This window comes from Hyperolius riggenbachi, chromosome 9, assembly GCF_040937935.1.
Source record: "Hyperolius riggenbachi isolate aHypRig1 chromosome 9, aHypRig1.pri, whole genome shotgun sequence".
In the NCBI taxonomy this organism is placed as follows: domain Eukaryota; kingdom Metazoa; phylum Chordata; class Amphibia; order Anura; family Hyperoliidae; genus Hyperolius; species Hyperolius riggenbachi.
Window position 1 is genome coordinate 59,579,681 of NC_090654.1, and position 19,325 is coordinate 59,599,005.

At 42.6% G+C, this 19,325-nt stretch overlaps 1 protein-coding gene across 17 annotated transcripts in view; it reads left to right on the plus strand.

Annotated features, from left to right (window-relative positions):
• The window catches only part of ATP2B2 (ATPase plasma membrane Ca2+ transporting 2), a 386,993-nt gene that overhangs the window by 277,441 nt on the left and 90,227 nt on the right, over window positions 1-19,325 (plus strand). For all 17 annotated transcript variants that reach the window (XM_068252864.1, XM_068252865.1, XM_068252867.1 and 14 more), the window contains one exon: window positions 10,696-10,893. In XM_068252864.1, coding sequence (XP_068108965.1) covers window positions 10,696-10,893 — 198 coding nt within the window. The remainder of the gene's footprint in view (window positions 1-10,695; window positions 10,894-19,325) is intronic.

A 19,325-nucleotide genomic window follows, 5' to 3' on the forward strand; every position in this document is an offset into this window, starting at 1 on the left:
GCTATACTGGGCATTATACTAGCCATACTGGGGCACTATACTAGCTATACTGAGCAATATACTAGCTATACTGGGTACTATACTAGCCATACTGGGAACTATACTGGCTATACTGGGGCACTATACTGGCTATACTGGGCACTATACTAGCTATACTGGGGCACTATACTAGCTATACTGGGCACTATACTAGCTATACTGGACACTATGCTAGGTATACTGGGCCTATACTAGCTATACTGGGCACTACCTACCCATACTGGGACTATACTAGCTATACTGGTCACTATACTAGCTATACTGGGGCACTATACTAGCTATACTGGGGTAACTATACAAGCCATACTGGACCAGGGAACGAGGGAGCCCACCAAGTACAGTGAGCTGGAGGAAGCCCCGGGTAACAAATCCTTAAAGCGGAATATAACCCTGCATTTCAACTTTGCTCTAAAATATTATTTACAGCATATTATATGCAAAAAGCATTTTTTTTACTAGACCAGCATTGGAAGGGTTAAACACAGAGGAGTTCCGTGGAGAGATATGCAGAAGTTCAGATTGCTACATTCTATTTAGTTGAATGTATCTATTGATAAATGTTACACACTCTTTGGCTGTCCTCCAAGCTCCTTCTCAGTCAGAGAGATGAGTCACATTCAACACTTAGATACATTTATGTAAACAAAATGTATCTATTTCAGCTTCGGATGCGTCTGCAGAAATCTCCAGGAACTTTAAAGCCCTGTGTAACCCTTCCAATGCTGGTCTAGTAAAAAAAAAAATGCTGGTTGCATATAATATACTGTAAATAATGTTTTAGAGCAAAGTTGAAATGCAGGGTTATATTCCGCTTTAAGTTTGATTTGTCTCAAGTACACTTTAAACTTTGAAAATCTCTGTAGAACAAATGTACTTGAAAGTTTGTGAAACCTCTAAACTTTTCTATATGTACATATAAATGTGGCCTAAAACGTTATCTGATTTTCAAAGTCCTAAAAGTAGATAAAGAAAACCTAGTTATCACACTATACCATTATTATGTTTGGTTATGTCGTTTTTGTAAAAATTATCCAACTATGTATTGTCTTTTAAGAAAGTCACCATTTGTATAACCACAGGGATGTAAAATTAAACGTATATATATTCGACAACAGTGGTATGACAACAATGGTACAGTATAATCTTGTTATAGTAAACTCTGATATAGTAAACTTTCAAGTATAGTAAACTAATGTCCCGTTATCGGCAAAGCACCCTTATAAGTATACAGGTATGTTATAGTAAACCTGTTTTTTGACCCCGGTGGTATTCTGTATCTGCCTATAATGGAAAGTGGGCGGGCACATGCCTCATATGTCAGTAAGAGAACAATGAACCATGGTAAGTGGGCAGGCTGGCAGCAAATTGTAGCCTACTCAATATATGCACGTTACTCTGGGCCTGTGTGGATTACCTCAAAAGCACCAGCCAGTGAAACCTAAGCTTTCTGTGTAAATTGCTGCCTGATTACTGAGGGAATCATCTGTGACAAGCTTGTGCATGGCTTCAATGCTACAGCATCATCCAGGCTGCACAGAAATGTGGACAGAGGAGCACATTTATAAGTATTATAACTGGATTATAATATTGGTGAGACCTATGCTTCCTGTGCAAGCTGTTGTATGCAAATCCCTGCATAGTTGAAGACTGTGCATTTTGGCCTATTTTAGACACTTGTCTGTGTTTGCTTGCTGAAGCATTGAAAAGAAAAAATGACTCCCAATTGTTGACCGAATTAAAGAGACTCTGAAGCGAGTCATAATCCACGTTTTTAACTTCTATTTATGTTAAGCACTCAAAACGAGGGGGTTTATACCCCCCAAATCCCCTGTGCAAAATCCATGACTCTCTTGGTCGTGGATTTTGCTGCCCGGGGAGGCAGAGCTTTGAGCTGCAGCTCTGCCTCCATGCGCGTCAATCTGCTCGTGGATTTCCTCCTCTTCCCCGCCCCTCTCAGTAAAGGAAGATTGAAAGGGGAGGGAGAGGCGGGGATTGATGCACGAAGAGGCAGAGCTACAGCCCTAAGCTCTGCCTCAATCAGGAAGTGCTCCCTGCACTTAGCACAGGAGATTTGGGGGGTATAGACTCCTTGTTTTGCCGCGGGGATGCTGCGTTTTAGCACTAGCTATAGTGCTATAGTGCTTAAAGGAACCTTAACTGAGCGGGATATGGAGGTTTGCTTTTAAATAATACCAGTTGCCTGGTAGCACTGCTGGTCTCTTTGGCTGAATCACACACCCGAAACAAGCATGCAGCTAATCCAGCCTGACTTCAGTCAGAGCACCTGATATGCATGCTTGTTGAGGGGCTGTGGCTAAAAGTATTAGACACAGGAGAAGCAGGAGAGTCAGGCAACTGGTGTTATTTTAAAAGGAAAAATCCATACCCTTCTCAGTTTAGGTTCCCTTTAACATACAGTGGTGTGAAAAACTATTTGCCCCCTTGTCACACTTAAATGTTTCTGCTCATCAAAAACCGTTAACTATTAGTCAAAGATAACATAATTGAACACAAAATGCAGTTTTAAATGATGGTTTTTATTATTTAGTGAAAAAAAAAACTCCAAATCTACATGGCCCTGTGTGAAAAAGTGATTGCCCCCCCTTGTTAAAAAATAACTTAACTGTGGTTTATCACACCTGAGTTCAATTTCTGTAGTCACCCCCAGGCCTGATTACTGCCACACCTGTTTCAATCAAGAAATCACTTAAATAGGAGCTATCTGATACAGAGAAGTAGGCCAAAAGCACCTCAACAGCTAGACATCATGCCAAGATCCAAAGAAATTCAGGAACAAATGAGAACAAAAGTATTGTAACTGAGATCTATCAGTCTGGTAAAGGTTATAAAGCCATTTCTAAAGCTTTGGGACTCCAGCGAACCACAGTGAGAGCCATTATCCACAAATGGCAAAAACATGGAACAGTGATGAACCTTCCCAGGAGTGGCCGGCCAACCAAAATTACCCCAAGAGCGCAGAGAAAACTCATCCGAGAGGTCACAAAAGACCCCAGGACAACAGCTAAAGAACTGCAGGCCTCACTTGCCTTAATTAAGGTCAGTGTTCGCGACTCCACCATAAGAAAGAGACTGGGCAAAAACGGCCTGCATGGCAGATATCCAAGGCGTAAACCACTTTTAAGCAAAAAGAACATTAAGACTCGTCTCAATTTTGCTAAAAAAACATCTCAATGATTGCCAAGACTTTGGGGAAAATACCTTGTGGACCGACGAGACAACAGTTGAACTTTTTGGAAGGTGTGTGTCCCGTTACATCTGGCATAGAAACAGGGGCGTAACTAGGCCCCACCGGGCCCCCCTGCAGATTTTCTGAGCGGGCCCCCCCCCCCCCCCCGGGCCCGCTCGCGGCCGTTTTGTGGGTGCTGGAGGGGTGGCAGCATGAGGGGAAAGCCTTGCCCACAGTCGGCGGGGAGAGGGGTAGTTCCCCCCTCTCCCTCACCTCGGGGCTCTCCCCTCTGCGCTCCCCTCCAGCTCGTAAGTGTCTGTGGGGCTGTGGTGGGCAGCGAGCGGCGGGCAGATACATACCTGCTTCCGTGCGTTCCATCGGAGACTTCTCCCTCTAGCGGCTGACGTCACGTCAGCCGCTAGAGGGAGAAGTCTCCGATGGAACGCACGGAAGCAGGTATGTATCTGCCCGCCGCTCGCTGCCCACCACAGCCCCACAGACACTTACGAGCTGGAGGGGAGCGCAGAGGGGAGAGCCCCGAGGTGAGGGAGAGGGGGGAACTACCCCTCTCCCCGCCGACTGTGGGCAAGGCTTTCCCCTCATGCTGCCACCCCTCCAGCACCCACAAAACGGCCCCGAGCGGGCCCCAGGGGGGGGGCCGGGCCCCCCCGCGGGCGCAGGGGCTGCAGGGCCTATTCCTACGCCCCTGCATAGAAATAACACAGCATTTCAGCAAAAGAACATCATACCAACAGTAAAATATGGTGGTGGTAGTGTGATGGTCTGAGGTTGTTTTGCTGCTTCAGGACCTGCAAGGCTTGCTGTGATAGATGGAACCATGAATTCTACTGTCTACCAAAAAATCCTGAAGGAGAATGTCTGGCCATCTGTTCGTCAACTCAAGTTGAAGCGATCTTGGGTGCTGCAGCAAGACAATGACCCAAAACACACCAGCAAATCCACCTCTGAATGGCTGAAGAAAAACAAAATGAAGACTTTGGAGTGGCCTAGTCAAAGTCCTGACCTGAATCCTATTGAGATGTTGTGGCATGACCTTAAAAAGGCGGTTCATGCTTGAAAACCCTCAAATAAAGCTGAATTACAACAATTCTGCAAAGATGAGTGGGCCAAAATTCCTCCAGAGCACATTAAAAGACTCGTTGCAAGTTATCGCAAACACTTGATTGCAGTTATTGCTGCTAAGGGTGGCCCAACCAGTTATTAGGTTCAGGGGGCAATTTCTTTTTCACACAGGGCCATGTAGGTTTGGAGGTTTTTTTCTCACTAAATAATAAAAACCATCATTTAAAACTGCATTTTGTGTTCAATTATGTTATCTTTGACTAATAGTTAACGGTTTTTGATGAGCAGAAACATTTAAGTGTGACAAACATGCAAAAGAATAAGAAATCAGGAAGGGGGCAAATAGTTTTTCACACCACTGTAAATAGAAGTTAAAATGTGGATTTTGACTCGCTTCAGAGTCTCTTTAATATACAGTACCATAGTATACTGCGGTAATACTATTAGTATATTAGTGATTCTTTCAGTGGTCACTGTGGATGACCTTTTGCAAAGTGTGCACTATAATCTGGCTGTTCTTCAGTAAATCTGTTTTATGATCTGGTATCTTGGCTTTGTGAAAAATTAGTGAAATACAGATTTGCAGAAATATCAGTGGTATTTTAAGTCTGCTTAAAGTGACACTGAAGTGAAAATAAACTTATGAGATAATTAATTGTATGTGTAGTATGAATAATTAATAGAACAGTGATAGCACAGAAAAGTCTCATATTTTTATTTTCAGTGATATAGCTTTATTTATAACATTGCATAATTCTGTCATATTTGCAATTTAGTAACTACACTCTCTAGTTTAAGCTGTAAAACTGAGCAGAGCTAATGACTCCTTGAACTTTCCTCCAGTAAAATCTTATCTCAAGCTGTCTCTCAAGCCCTCTCTCTTATCTAAAGCTGTCTCTCACTATTTCTTGGCTGTTTAAGCTATTAGAAAAACAGGACTGAGTTCAACCAAGTTGGTTGAAATAGCTTTTTTGCATAGATAACAACTCAAGTGTTTTAACTCTTCCTATATTGTAAAACAGCATGATACTTAAAATACCCTACCAGCTTCAAATGTGTACCAGTCATAGACAGTGTGCTGTTGTGGCCAAATGTATACTTTTTCTGTATACTTTCTGTATACTTTTTTCTGCGACTTTCTTGAGGCTCCCCTTTCATGTGCAGCAGCCCCCTACCGTTCCATGTGTGGGACATGTGCCCTGTCTGCAGTTTCCCTTTTCTATTTGCAGTCTCCTCTTTCACGCTCACCCACTACCTTGGGAATGTCCTAGGCCAAGCAAATTTTTTCAGAGCTTTCACTCCGGTTTTTTTTTTCTCATAATTGGGAAAAAAATGATCAGTGCATGAAACATTGGTCAGATGTTTCAAATGTTGCAATCAATCAGAAACATTGATTTTACTTCTTGTATTATTATTAATGATTTATACAGCTCCAACATAGTCCAAGGCGCTGTACAATGTAAGAAACCAGACGTGGGGGAAATAATAATACAGACAATGGTATACACCAATATACGAAATACTGAGTTGGTACAAAATGCAGATTTGGTACAAAATACAGATTTGGTACAAAATACAGAATTGGTAACGTTTAAAGATTTCAAAGGTTGGAGAGTGACGGATGTGTTGTGGCGGGGATTCCAGAGAAGGGGTGAAGCATGTGAGAAATCTTGTATAGGTGAATGTGAGGAGGTGATTCTAAAGGAGGACAAAATGTCATGTGCAGATCTGAGATTGAAAAGAAATATATAAAAAAAAATATTAAGTTTGGCCACCTTTAGTGAGACAGATGCAAGATGTGGGATTACTGTACAGTGCATGAATAATACATAGGGTGATTTACTAAAAGAATTTGCAGTGTGAAATTGGGTAACACTAGGTAGATCAAGGTTGTAAGGTGTGACACATCCCATCTAGTGAGTCAAGATCACAGGTAACACCCTCACTGTCCAGTGGAACTGCACTTCCAAACTGGAGCTAACTGTCACTGGACGTGTGCTCCGCTAACAACAAGAAGGAACAGTTCAAAAATTAGCTTAACATCTTGCCGCCCGTGTCACGCCAATGGGCGTGGCCGCGGCGGCAGCCCCAGGACCGCCTAACGCCGATTGGCGTAAAGTCCTGGGGCTCTGTTTTGCAAGAGATCGCGCGCAGGCTGCACGCGCATCTCCTGCTTGGGGGGCGGAGTTCCACCCCGCCTTCAGTCTCCCAGCGGCTATCGCCGCTCGGGAGACTGTTAGCCGGCATGATCGCCGTCTGTTTAGCCTGTGCAGCGCTGCGATCAGCAGCATCGCTGCACTGGGGACAGCCGTGTGACATGGCTGTCCCCCTGGGGGACAAGAGAGTGATCGGCTCTCATAGGCAGAAGCCTATGACAGCCGATCGCCGTAATTGGCTGGCTGTGGGGAGGGAGGGGGGGAGGGATGGGGTTTAAAGAAACAGCCTTTTTTTAAAAAAAAAACACAAACGAAAATATTGATGGGAAAAAAAATAAACATGGGGGGAGCGATCAGACCCAACCAACAGGGAGCTCTGTTGGTGGGGAGAAAAGGGGGGGGGATCACTTGTGTGCAGTGTTGTGCGGCCCTGCAGCTTGGCCTTAAAGCTGCAGTGGCCAATTTTACTCAAAATGGCCTGGTCACTAGGGGGTTTAGCCCTGCAGTCCTCAAGAGGTTAAAGAAAACAAGAGCGTGCACCTTCCGTCCAAGGCTTTATTTCCATAGAGTGACAGCATTACAGTCCATATGCACATAACAGCGCATCAGTGTGCAAAGTCCAACGCTATAAGTGAACAATGATATTTGGCTTACGTGTCCATCTATGTGACTGGTCAGTGGGAAGGAGGTGGGTGAAAGGCACAGAGGTGGCGAGCGACGGCCGTTTCGCGGCCACTGACGCTTGGTCACGCTACGTCTCCTGACGCTTGGTCACGCTACGTAGCGTGACCAAGCGTCAGGAGACGCGAAACGGCCGTCGCTCGCCACCTCTGTGCCTTTCACCCACCTCCTTCCCACTGACCAGTCACATAGATGGACACGTAAGCCAAATATCATTGTTCACTTATAGCGTTGGACTTTGCACACTGATGCGCTGTTATGTGCATATGGACTGTAATGCTGTCACTCTATGAAATTGGGTAACAACATTGCATTTTGTCTAATACAAATACAAGAACTATCTCAGTAGTATATCTAGATTACTAAAGATACATTCTACTATATATAGGATGCAACTTTTGGGCCATAGCAGGGTGTCTCTTAGGCCCCAGGCTCCAAAAGGAATCGCTCCTAGTTAACCTCAGATTATGCATAATTGCTCCTACTCAATATACTACTCAAATATGATAAAAAACCTGATATCCAAATGTCCATGGCTACTTAAAGTGAACCTCCAGACTAAAAATCTACTCAGCAGAATTGAAAAGGCTTGGTGTTTCTTTAACAGTTTCACAGCATCAGAACTTTGTTTTTCTTATAGAAGTCTCATTTTTGGCTGCATTTTTAGCTAAGCTCCGCCCCATCAAATAAAACTGCCCGGGCTTTTTTCCCCTGATGCTGTGCTAAGCATGATGGGATTTTCTATGTTGTTGTTGTTCACGTTGCCTAGCAACTGGGAGGGGTGATCAGGACACAGGACAGTTGGAACTGTGTCTAATGCTCCCTGTCACCTTCTTTCAACCAAAATGATGTCTGCCCCATGAAATCACAAACATTTGCCTATTCTTTTAAAACAGGGTGGGTAAGAGATTATATTACCTATCTATTTTAATTAACATAACTAATGTAACTTAAAGCGGAATCTAACCCTGCATTTCAACTTTGCTCTAAAACATTATTTACAGTATATTATATGCAACCAGCATTTTTTTTTACTAGACCAGCATTGGAAGGGTTACACAGGGCTTTAAAGTCCCTAGAGATTTCTGCAGACGCATCCGAACTTGAGTTAGATACTTTTTGTTTACAAATATGTATCTAGGTGTTTATTGTGACTCATCTCTCTCACTGAGAAGGAGCTTGGAGGACAGCCAAAGAGTGTGTAACTGTTTATCAATAGATACATCTAACTAAATAGAATGTAACTATCTGAACGTCTGCACGGAACTTAACCACTTCACCACTGAGGGGTTTTACCCCCTGAGCACCAGAGCAATTTTCACCTTTCAGCGCTCCTTCCATTCATTCGTCTATAACTTTATTATTACGTATCGCAATGAAATGAACTATATCTTGTTTTTTTCGCCACCAATTAGGCTTTCTTTAGGTGGGACATTATGCCAAGAATTATTTTTTTCTAAATGTGTTTTAATGGGAAAATAGGAAAAATGTGGGGAAAAAAATAATTATTTTTCAGTTTTCGGCCATTATAGTTTTTAAATAATGCATGCTACTGTAATTAAAACCCATGAAACGTATTTGCCCTTTTGTCCCGGTTATAAAACCATTTAAATTATGTCCCTATCACAATGTTTGGCGCCAATATTTTATTTGGAAATAAAGGTGCATTTTTTTTCAGTTTTGCGTCCATCCCTAATTACAAGCCCATAGTTTATAAAGTAACAGTGTTATACCCTCTTGACATAAATATTTAAAAAGTTCAGTCCCTAAGGTAACTATTTATGTATTTTTTTTAATTGTAAATTTTTTAAATTTTTTTTTAATTACAAAAAAAAAAAATGGGGAGTGTGGGAGGTAATGAGTTAATTTTATGTGTAAAAGTCATTTATTTGTATGTGAAAAATGTGTAGGGTGTAGTTTACTATTTGGCCACAAGATGGCCACAGTAACTTTTTGTTTTAATGCGACCTCCAAGCTTCCTTCCGGAAGCTTGGAGGAAGAATAAGGAGGCTGGACACGTGAGTTTTTTCTCACAATGATCGCGCTGCCCATAGGAGAGCAGCTGATCATTGCGGGGCTTAGATCAACGAACGGGAATGGATTTTCCCGTTCATTGATCTCTGGGCGAGCGGGCGGCGGCGGTTTTATTAGCGGCGGGCGGCGTGTTTACGAGCGGGAGCGCGGGCAGCGTCGGGAACGCGGAAAGTACGTGTTTCTCCGTCCCTGGTTTTTAAAGGATGGAAAAAGGGGCGGAGAAATACGTACGCGCGGGGGTAAAGTGGTTAAAACCTCTGTGTTTAACCCTTCCAATGCTGGTCTAGTAAAAAAAAATGCTTTTTGCATATAATATGCTGTAAATAATGTTTTAGAGCAAAGTTGAAATGCAGGGTTATATTCCGCTTTAATGACGGTATGTTTGTTTAGGCTGAAGTTTCTCTTTATTCTTGGTCCATTATATGGAAAGATCACAAGCTTTAATGTATACAATTTGACTTATGAATATAACGATTACTTGTTATTTCTTTTTCTCAAAAGCCCAATAAAAATGATTGAAACACAAAAGAATTTGCAGTGATCCCACACCGTGTTCACCATAAATATCCAATCATGTGCAAAGAAATGCCGATTATATTTAATCCTCTGTTAATGCCTGGATTTCTGTTAAGTAACTGTACTTCACTATGTTGCTCCTTTAATTAGCCCGTCTGTTCAATACAGCACAGGAGTGCAGGCGTCCAGCCTGTCGGCCTTGTGGGGTTTTGTATGGCATGTAAAATGAATGGAGAGGTTTATTTATTTATGTATCTAGTATTTATATATCTCTGACATTGTCCACACTCCACAGCACTTTACAGAGTTATATAGACTTGTCATCATTTATTGGATTGGGTTTAAACGATGTCAAGAGGAGAAAAGGCAAGTAGCGTTCCTCCACCCCCATTACATTGCAGTGTGCATTGGGCATTAAAAATGCATACATGAAATAAAGGCGTTTGGAAAAAAGGGTGCAAGGGATTGCCCCTAGTAGAATATCGCTACTATTAGCAATATTCTACTGCTAGATTCCATAGTAACATTTACCAATATTTTACTATAGCTAAACCTGACCCTACTCTCACACAGAACCCTCCCTCTACCGACGCATAACCCCAACCTCCACTGGTGGTGCCTAAACCTAGGACCCCCCATGGTGGTGCGTAAACCTAAGACTCCCTCTGTGCCTAACCCCAAGACCAACGATGCTATCTGGTGCCGAAATGTACTGTCATAGCCACTAAAATTTACCTTCCTTGCCCGAATTTCACGGCCATCATAAAAGTCTAGATTTGCGGCAAAGAAGGTACATTTCAGCGTCAGGAGGTGCCCGATAGCAGCTTTTACACTAGGCGCCTATGGCAGTGCCGCTTTTTCCATAAGGGCTCTTGTGCCATTTAACCTGATTAGTGGACAACTGTCTGTTGTAAACACTGAGGAGCTGTGATGTGTAAATATGTTTTGCTTCTGTAACCTGCCACTGCTGAAGACATATCATTGTTTCTCTTTCTTTAGGATTACCTGGAACACTAATTGATCTAGAAAAGAGACGGCAGGTGTTTGGGAAAAACTTCATACCTCCAAAGAAGCCAAAAACTTTCTTACAGCTAGTATGGGAGGCGCTACAAGACGTAACGCTCATCATCCTGGAAATTGCAGCCATTATATCACTGGGCCTGTCGTTTTACCGGCCGCCTGGAGGAGACAACACAGGTGAGTGATAGTAATTATGTTTCTGATAATGCACTGAATCTCAAGCTAACTTCTCACAGACTGACTTATGCCCAGTGGTTCTCAACCTTTTCAGCACATGTACCCCTTTGTGGGTCATCCCTAAGCAAATGAACCCCCTACCGGCACACGCCGAAAAAGTGGGTGTGGCCATGATGTGGGTGGAGCCAAATACTAGCAAAATACAGGTGCACTAGTCACGCAGAATAACAGCATACACAATGTAAATCTATGGGCCTCAGCAAGGAAAAAGATTGGGAAAAAAAGAACGTTTTTTTTTCCACCACCAGCCTACCTATCCACTTCACTATTAACACCCCTCCTTCTCCTAATAATAGCTTTTATAAAAGCTTTTGGGATTAGTATTTTTTGTTAGTGATACACAGTGAGAGCTCCCCCTCACACGTCCTGCCACATGCAGCACAGTCTGCAAATGGCGCTGGACGAAAGAGCTTCCGCCTCTTCCTTTGCCTTCCCCTCCCCTTCCCATGGCCTGCTCCTCTGCTCAACCATCCCCACCCCGAAAAACGACTGTATATTTTCCATATACAATATACATACTGTGTCTGCAGCACAGTTCAGAAATGATTATCCACTGTTAAATCTCCCGTAGCGCTGCTATGCTCCATACACAGACGCTCATGGGGAGATGTGTAGTAGCCTAGCTAGCTCTCTGATTGGCCCAAATGCTGCCTGTCACAGCAGCGGCTCTGATTGGCCGCAATGGTGGCGGGCGCACGCGCTGCTGTGACAGGCAGCATTTGGGCCAGTCAGAGAGCTGCTAGGCTACTACACATCTCCCCATGAGCGCCTGTGAACGGAGCATAGCGGCACTACGGGGAGATTTAAGAGCGGATAATCATTTCTAAACTGTGCAGTGGTTCTCTGCCATTTTGTCCACGGCCCCTGATGTACCCTCCGGGGTCTGCAGACCCCAGGTTGAGAACCACTGCTGTAGCCTACCTATGTTAAGAGAACAGAGCTGCTCTCTAAGTGGCTGCTTCAGATAAGCAATTACCAAAGATTCTCATATTAAAGGGATCCCACCTCTTTCTTGACTTAAATGGGCTTGTAACTCCCAAAAATAAAAAATTGCCAAAAATGTGTTAGTGCCCCAAAAATATATGTTAACCCCTTTTTTCTAAATATGTCCCTATTATGTCCCCCCTCTTTTTTTATTTTTACCTTATCTGGGTGCCTTTGCCTAACTGCAGGAACTGTGCAGTGCTAGTAGGCTTGTGTGTGTGTTAACTATATTAACAAGTCCATCTCAACATGCAAATAAAGAAAGCTTCCTATGTTGGATAAGATAAGGACACTATACCCAACAAAAGGTGATTGAATCTTCCCTTGTAAGCCTGTTGTCTAGGTGATGTTTGCTGTGGGAGGCACAGTAAGCAGTGGTGGTAAGGATGGAAAATTAACATTGAGCTGGGTTGAAAAAAAAAAAAGAAAAGGGCAGAAGTGATGTCACTTTTGGCATCACGGAGAAAAAATAAAGATGAAAACCACCAGAAATATGAAAGTGAACACTAACAACAACAGGATAGGTAAGTTAAATAATTCTTATTTAATGATCTTTTTTTTCTTTAGTTGATAAGTAGTTTTAGCTCACTTTAAATACAAATGAAAAAAATGGGACTTTGATTGGAAGGGATTCCATTGATCCCTCTTTGAAACACACACCTTGCTGTATACCCTGTGACGCATGTCATGCTTCACTATGCAGAGGGTCTGGGGAGCGTGTTGCATGTCTCCTGTGTACAGTGCGCAATTCTATGTCAGAAAGTAGGGTCTTCCCTGATCTGACTAAAACAGTACATTTCGCTTTACAGGAGTGAAGAATGTGACAGGGGATTAAATCAGTTCCTCGGGTGCTTGTAAGCCTTTAAGTGGATGGATAATGTGACAGAAAGTGTCACCCTTCCTCTACATTGGACATGACCTCCATCCGTCATTACCATTAGTATGACTTCTGGACAGGTCCTCTTAGAACACAGCCCATGAGAGCAGATATGGGATAGAAAAGAGACAGCAGTACACAGAGCTCAGTACCCATCCACATCAGCAGGAATTCAATGATGGGTCAGATTATCATCTACATATAAGAAGACTATAAGTAAGCATAGAAGTTAAGTATACACCCTTTTTTGCAGCTTTCATCCCACAACAACAGGTTAATGAGAAATGTAACAGTTGCCTGTATCATCCCATAGAATACTCATCATTTGTTTCCACTAACCTTTACAGTGTGGAACGACACTTCCAGCCATGAGTCTCCACCACACAAAGGGGTGTACGCAGTAAACTGCATTAAGCAGAATCATGTGTGTAATGTCTTTCCGCATGATGAGCAGAGCAGAATGCAATACATGGATACAGTGCATTACCCTCTACTCATTGTGCGGTAAAACTTTACGCATGTATTTCTGCAAGAGCATCTGTATGGAAGATACTGTATCATTATTCTGTAATCTACTCCTTTAAATGACTTTTAATTTAGAGCTGAAAGGGAAGGAAAGGGTCCCACTGCTGGATCCCTTGTATTGAGGAGGAAGAGTAAGCCTATTTAGGATCCAGAGGCCTCCCGAGGTTAGAACCCCCCCCCCCCCCCCCCCCCTCCCCAGGGGCTCTTTTTTTTTTTTTTTCAGATTCCCTTTAACCCTAACTGACAATTAGACCGCCAACTAATTTTTAAACAGCTTCTCGCCTGTTCCAGCTATTTTGACATGTTGGTGACTGAATGTTTTGACAAGCGCTACATGTTCTATAGTCCACATTACTCAGTAGGGATTGTGTTTGGGGGCAAATAATTGAGATTTGATACAGAACTCTGGAAATGATGATGAAAATCTTTGTATCTTATATGAGCTAATCGAATCTTGGAAGCACGGGATTGGTCTATTTTCAAGCTGCACAGATTTTCATCAACATTTTCATAATTTTGCATTAAACTTATTTGCATATCTCTAGCCAATTTAGTTGAAAACGAAAAAGGAAAAACTTTCATGGAAACTGCTGTTACCCTCTTAACTGAGGACCTCCAGGCATCTTCCATCTTCTCCTAGGTCTTGATTGAAGAGTCTTTGGTTTGGTCATTTGGGGCTTGGGCAATTTCCTCTTGTAGCACATGTGCATGTATACAGTTATCCCAGACAGTATGCACATAAATACGTATTATAATGCATGTGTTTTCATCAACAGCACAATCTAATTAAAAGGAAAAACATATGAAGTTCACACTAGGGGCGTTTTTGCCCTTTTTTCAAGCGCAAGCCATTTTCAAAATCACCTCCAAAACGATTGTGTAATGAATCTCTATCACAAGATTCATATCAGCGCGGTTCGTGCACTGTGCGTTCAGCAAGGACCATTTTGGGGGTGATTTTGCTTTAATGGAAGGTATAGGAAGAGAGCTAAACGCTCACAAAATCGCTTTGTGGGACGATTGCATTTGTGTACATTGTATTTATCCTTTTCTGGGTCAAAGAGTTAACTTCCTGACTTGAATCAGGGAGTGAATTAAAAAAACGCTCAGGAAAAGCTCTTAGAAAAGCGCTTTTCACAAAAATGGAACGCCCACCCAAGCGCCGGAAATCCCCCCAAAATATTGTGCCAAAAAACCCCAACGCTAACGCAAATGGAACACAATATGAGCGAGCCTGAACAGTCCGTTGGGTGGAAAAAGAGAAAGCTGCAAGTTTTCTTTTCCCCTATTGAAAACGCATTAGATGTGAACAAACCATTGACTAACATGGACTTTCAGGTAGAATCTATTTTTGAGTGTGAAAAAATAAAAGAATTAAAAAAAACACATCTAGTGGAGACAAAGCTAAAGACTGCCGATGTCCGTGACTTGCTGGAAGCTCTGCTGGCACTTGAATGAAGATCTGCTGCAAAGTCCTCATCTTCTTGGTTCGGATTTCCTGCCAAAACGAACGGATCCCTGCCAGCTGCAGCTCTTGCAGGAAATTTTAATCAAGGCCGGGCAGAGCTTAATTCAAGTGCTGACAGATCTTCAAACAAATCATGGAGATCTCTACTGTTCAAGCCAGCCACTCTACCGTAAAAACGCCAGAGAAGATAGAGGTGTCTGCAGGGTCTGGGAGAAGAGCCGTAAAGTCTTCTGTTAAGAGGAATATGAAACACTTACAGCCACTGGGTTTGGGATCGGGGAAAATACTAAACACATTGGATTGGCGAAGTTGAAAATCTGATTGTTTCCTTATCAAAACAATCAGCATATATACTCTGTCTGTATCTACTAGACATTACTGGGCAAGAACAATAGAGGACCATCTGTGAGGGAGCGGTGGATTTGCTGCACCCCTCCCTTGGAAGGCAAGCCAGTGTTCACAGGCATAGAGCATATGGTGACCCACACACTGGGCAGGGTGTATTCTTACCTGCCACCAGCTCCATGGAATGGAAGCGGATAGTGCTTGGGAGGGACATCCCTTGTTGCTGTTTTTTTTTAAAGAGGACCTTTAACCCAGGATTGAACTTCATCCCAATCAGTATCCAATACCCCCTTTTTCACAAGAAATCTTTACTTTTTCTTTAAGAGTGTATCAGGGACATCTGTGTGGCTGATATTGTAGTGAAACCACTCCCACATCGTGATTCCTGTCTGTGAACCTTTTTGCATTGTAGGAAATAATGGCTGTTTCCAACTGCCTTGCAAGCAGTACCTTCCTCTGTGCATTTATATACTGTATATACCAGCATATAAGCCGACTCATGTATAAGCCTCCTCCCCAGTATAGCCCCCTCCACAGTAGCCAGATGTGCACCAAGGATGATACAGCTGTATCTCAAGACGCCACTAGATGGGGGTCAATGGGGTCATAGATAATAGACACAGCGAATGCCACACACGAAGTATACCTGATCATTGCAAAACTGACATTTTGGTTGCTTGCTCTGCTCCACAAGCCAGAGGACAGAGGTAGTTTGAGCAGTGCACTCTGCACACCATGTTGCAGGGGATGCGGGGCACAGCAGGGAGCCAGCTAGCAAGAGCAGGTTCACCACTGCACAATCCTAATGTTCCCCAGCCAGTAAGAAAAACCTGCACCACCATTAACAAAAACCTGCACCACCAGTAACAAAACCTGCACCACCATCCATTCTGCTCCACTGACTCGCATATAACCCAAGGGGTACCTTGTCAGCACATTTTTGTGCTTAAAAATTAAGCTTATACACGAGTATATAAGGTATTAAAAAAACAACCTTTTTTAGCATATTACATTGTTGGTGCGTGAGCTTATAGATGATGGCAGTTAGTGCTGTCCATTTTCCCTCATGCCTGTCGACAGTAAAGATGCTAACCTGCAGGCTCACGCAGGATCAAGCAACATGAATAAATTAAACAGCAGGTGTTAATTGTTTTATTAATTATCTCGCTTTTCAATGTCTTGATTTATTTTTCTCCCTTACTACTATCTTTTGCTAAAGTTCCTCTAACTTTACCTACAAATTAAAAAAACAAAAACTTTTTACTGTGCAGAACACACCATGACAGCTGTGCACCTTGTTTATCACCTTACACAGCTTCTCCCCTGAGGTAACAGAGAAGACAGGCTCTAGCATTCACATCACATAACAAGCGGTTCAGGTTGTTCTTGTTTACACTCACACATGAGATAAATCTCTCTCAAAATAAGCATCCAGTTAGGTGTAATAAGTAGCATTGATCCATGTGAAAGTTAAAGCATCCTTCTTGAATTATAATGCTTCAACCTCTCTGCGTACCACCAGGAGGAGGCAATGGAGATTCAGCAGGCAGAGTTTATACTGGCTAAATTCTTTCACGTTTTCTCGCATAGTATGATTAGTATGATTTTGAGCCTTATTAACCCTTTAGCAGCCAATTTATTTAGAGGCTTGCAAGTATATTTTAGCAAAAAAAAATGTATTTGTTATATTTGTTTGCTACTAAATAGTACTGCTTTAATGTGTATGTATGTCCACTTGTCACTAGGGGGCAGTGTGGGGCAATAATAGAGGACTTCTGCTTTCAGTTTCTGTATTTTCTGTTAGCAGGGAGAGATCAAAGCATTCAAAGAATTTACAGTACAAGGAGTTCTGCTGACTGAGGTCAAAAGCAGTGCATTTACCTCAAACCAGATAACTCTATTGAAGCTGCTAATGGGTTAATAAGAAAATGTTTCTGCTCACATGAAGAGAAAAGGAACTACAACAACAATAAGTTGTCTAGAAACTAAAGGGAAACCACCAGGCCTGTGTCACCAGGTTTGCAAAATTACCTTTGCCTAATGCTAATTAAACCTACATGTATGCAGGCAAGCAAAAACCCTAGGATCCCATTAGGTTGCTGTTCATACCTCTAGAAAATTGTAGGAAACAGAGGAGTACCACAAAAGATAAAGTGGTGTGCTTCAACCTCAACCCCTGTTTCCCAAGGGTGACACAAAGTCCACTCTAATACAGAAAGGTCGACACCACCTGGGAGTCTCCCAGCTCTTTTATTACATAGGTTTAAAAGCTGCTTATGCAGTATGAGAAGGGGCTTTATAGCCCGAAACAGTGGTCGGTTACTGCAGCTTTTAAAGCTATGTAATCAAAGAGCTTGAAGACTCCCTGGTGGTGCCAACCTTTCTGTTTTAGACTGTTCATGCTTATGGCACCTATCCTACACTTACAAGTATATAAGTAGTACCGTGTTTCCCCAAAAATAAGACATTGTCTTGTATTGTTGGCACCCTTTGACCCGGTTGCACATGCGCTGTATGCTGGGTCGGTTCCGTGACCGCGCTACCCTCTTGTCATAACCAATGTGCGCCGGGGAGACATCAGCGCACGCACATTGATTGTAGTGAGAGGGGAACCTGAAGCCAACACAGCATACAGTGCATGTGTGGTGACTGGGTCAAACCATGTTAGGAGACTGGAGCCATTTAGAGGTTAACGTAGGTGGATGCAGCCACAAGGGAGGTGCGTTAAGACACTGCACACCTCCACATACACTAGCATAGCATCCAATTATCTACCGGTATACAGCTAGGGCTTTTATTCGCGACGGGGGTTATTTTCAGGGAAACACAGTAGCATGCTGCACCGGATACACGTGACTGCCACCCACTTAGGATGTTTCCTTGGACCACCCACTCTGCTATGGTGTTGGGACAAAGCACAGTTCTGAGTTGTACTTTCCTGCAGAAGAAATTAGTTGTTCCAAATTAACTGTGTACCTCGCTGTCTCACCGTCTGTCAATTTCGAATGAAATACTGCACAATTCCTTAAAATACCAAGTTAAAGGCTGCATGAGGTAAAAAGCTTAGTAAATGGTCATGCTGTTTTTGGTGACTTACTAAACTACTACCACAGGTGTAAAAATCTTGGTGAATTCAGGAAAACAAAGTGTAAAAGACGGCATGAGGTAAATTACCGAACATTACATTTTTACTGGACGTGTCTTAGTGATTTGAAGCCATAGTATTACTTTTGTTACCTCACTTTTTAGCACTTTTTTGCATTTTCTAGATGCTGGAAATGAATTTCGGTAGATAAGATGAGAAAACATCTTATGTGAGAACACGCCAGTGAAAATCTTATTGAATCCAGTAGTCAGAACTCACATCGTTTTATCAGTTTAGTGTTTCTAGTAGTCGTCTTGCTCATCTTAAACATGTGACATGATGAGATAAACATGTGTATGTACAGTGCAAAACTTGTTTTCAAAAGCTTCTATCTTGTCATTACCTTGTCAGGGATATAGTAAGCATCACTGATAAGCAAATTACAGCCATAAAACTTTTCCTGGCAAAATTCAACTTCTGAGGGCAGGGGAGAGATAGAAAAAGGTCACTAGTTCATGTATTTTAACTCTGGCACAGTTGGAACACTTATTAGACTGCCACTGAGCAAAGACGACAAAACATTCAATCTACTTTGTAAATGTTTAAATCTAAAATAAAACCATGGGATATATTTAAAGAAAAGTCATTTTTAGGAGCATGAACACAGATCCAATTGTTTATTTCATGAGTTTAGTTTCACCTCTAGTTCACTTTAAGTCCTGGATAACCAAGAGCTTAGAGCAATCCGACACTCTGGACACTTCCATGCCATCTTCATGGCGTGCGTCTAGCACTTTTTTCACCGGTATAATTTATGCTGATGTTTTTCTACTGTAGGAAGTGACTATCCTTGCTGACTCTCTGGCTAGGGAAATAAGACAGTAGCATTCCATGTACTGTACCGCCGGTGACACCGCTGCATTTGTCCAGGGTGACCTTGAAGGAGGACAGTTTGTTGGTGCAAACCTGCACAACCTGGGCGAGGTGCAGAGACTAGCTGTCAGGGAATTACAGGGCAAAACAGCAGAAAAAATGTCATTAATGATTTCATCTGGTCTATTTCCAGCTGCCTCCCTTGTGGATTGTGT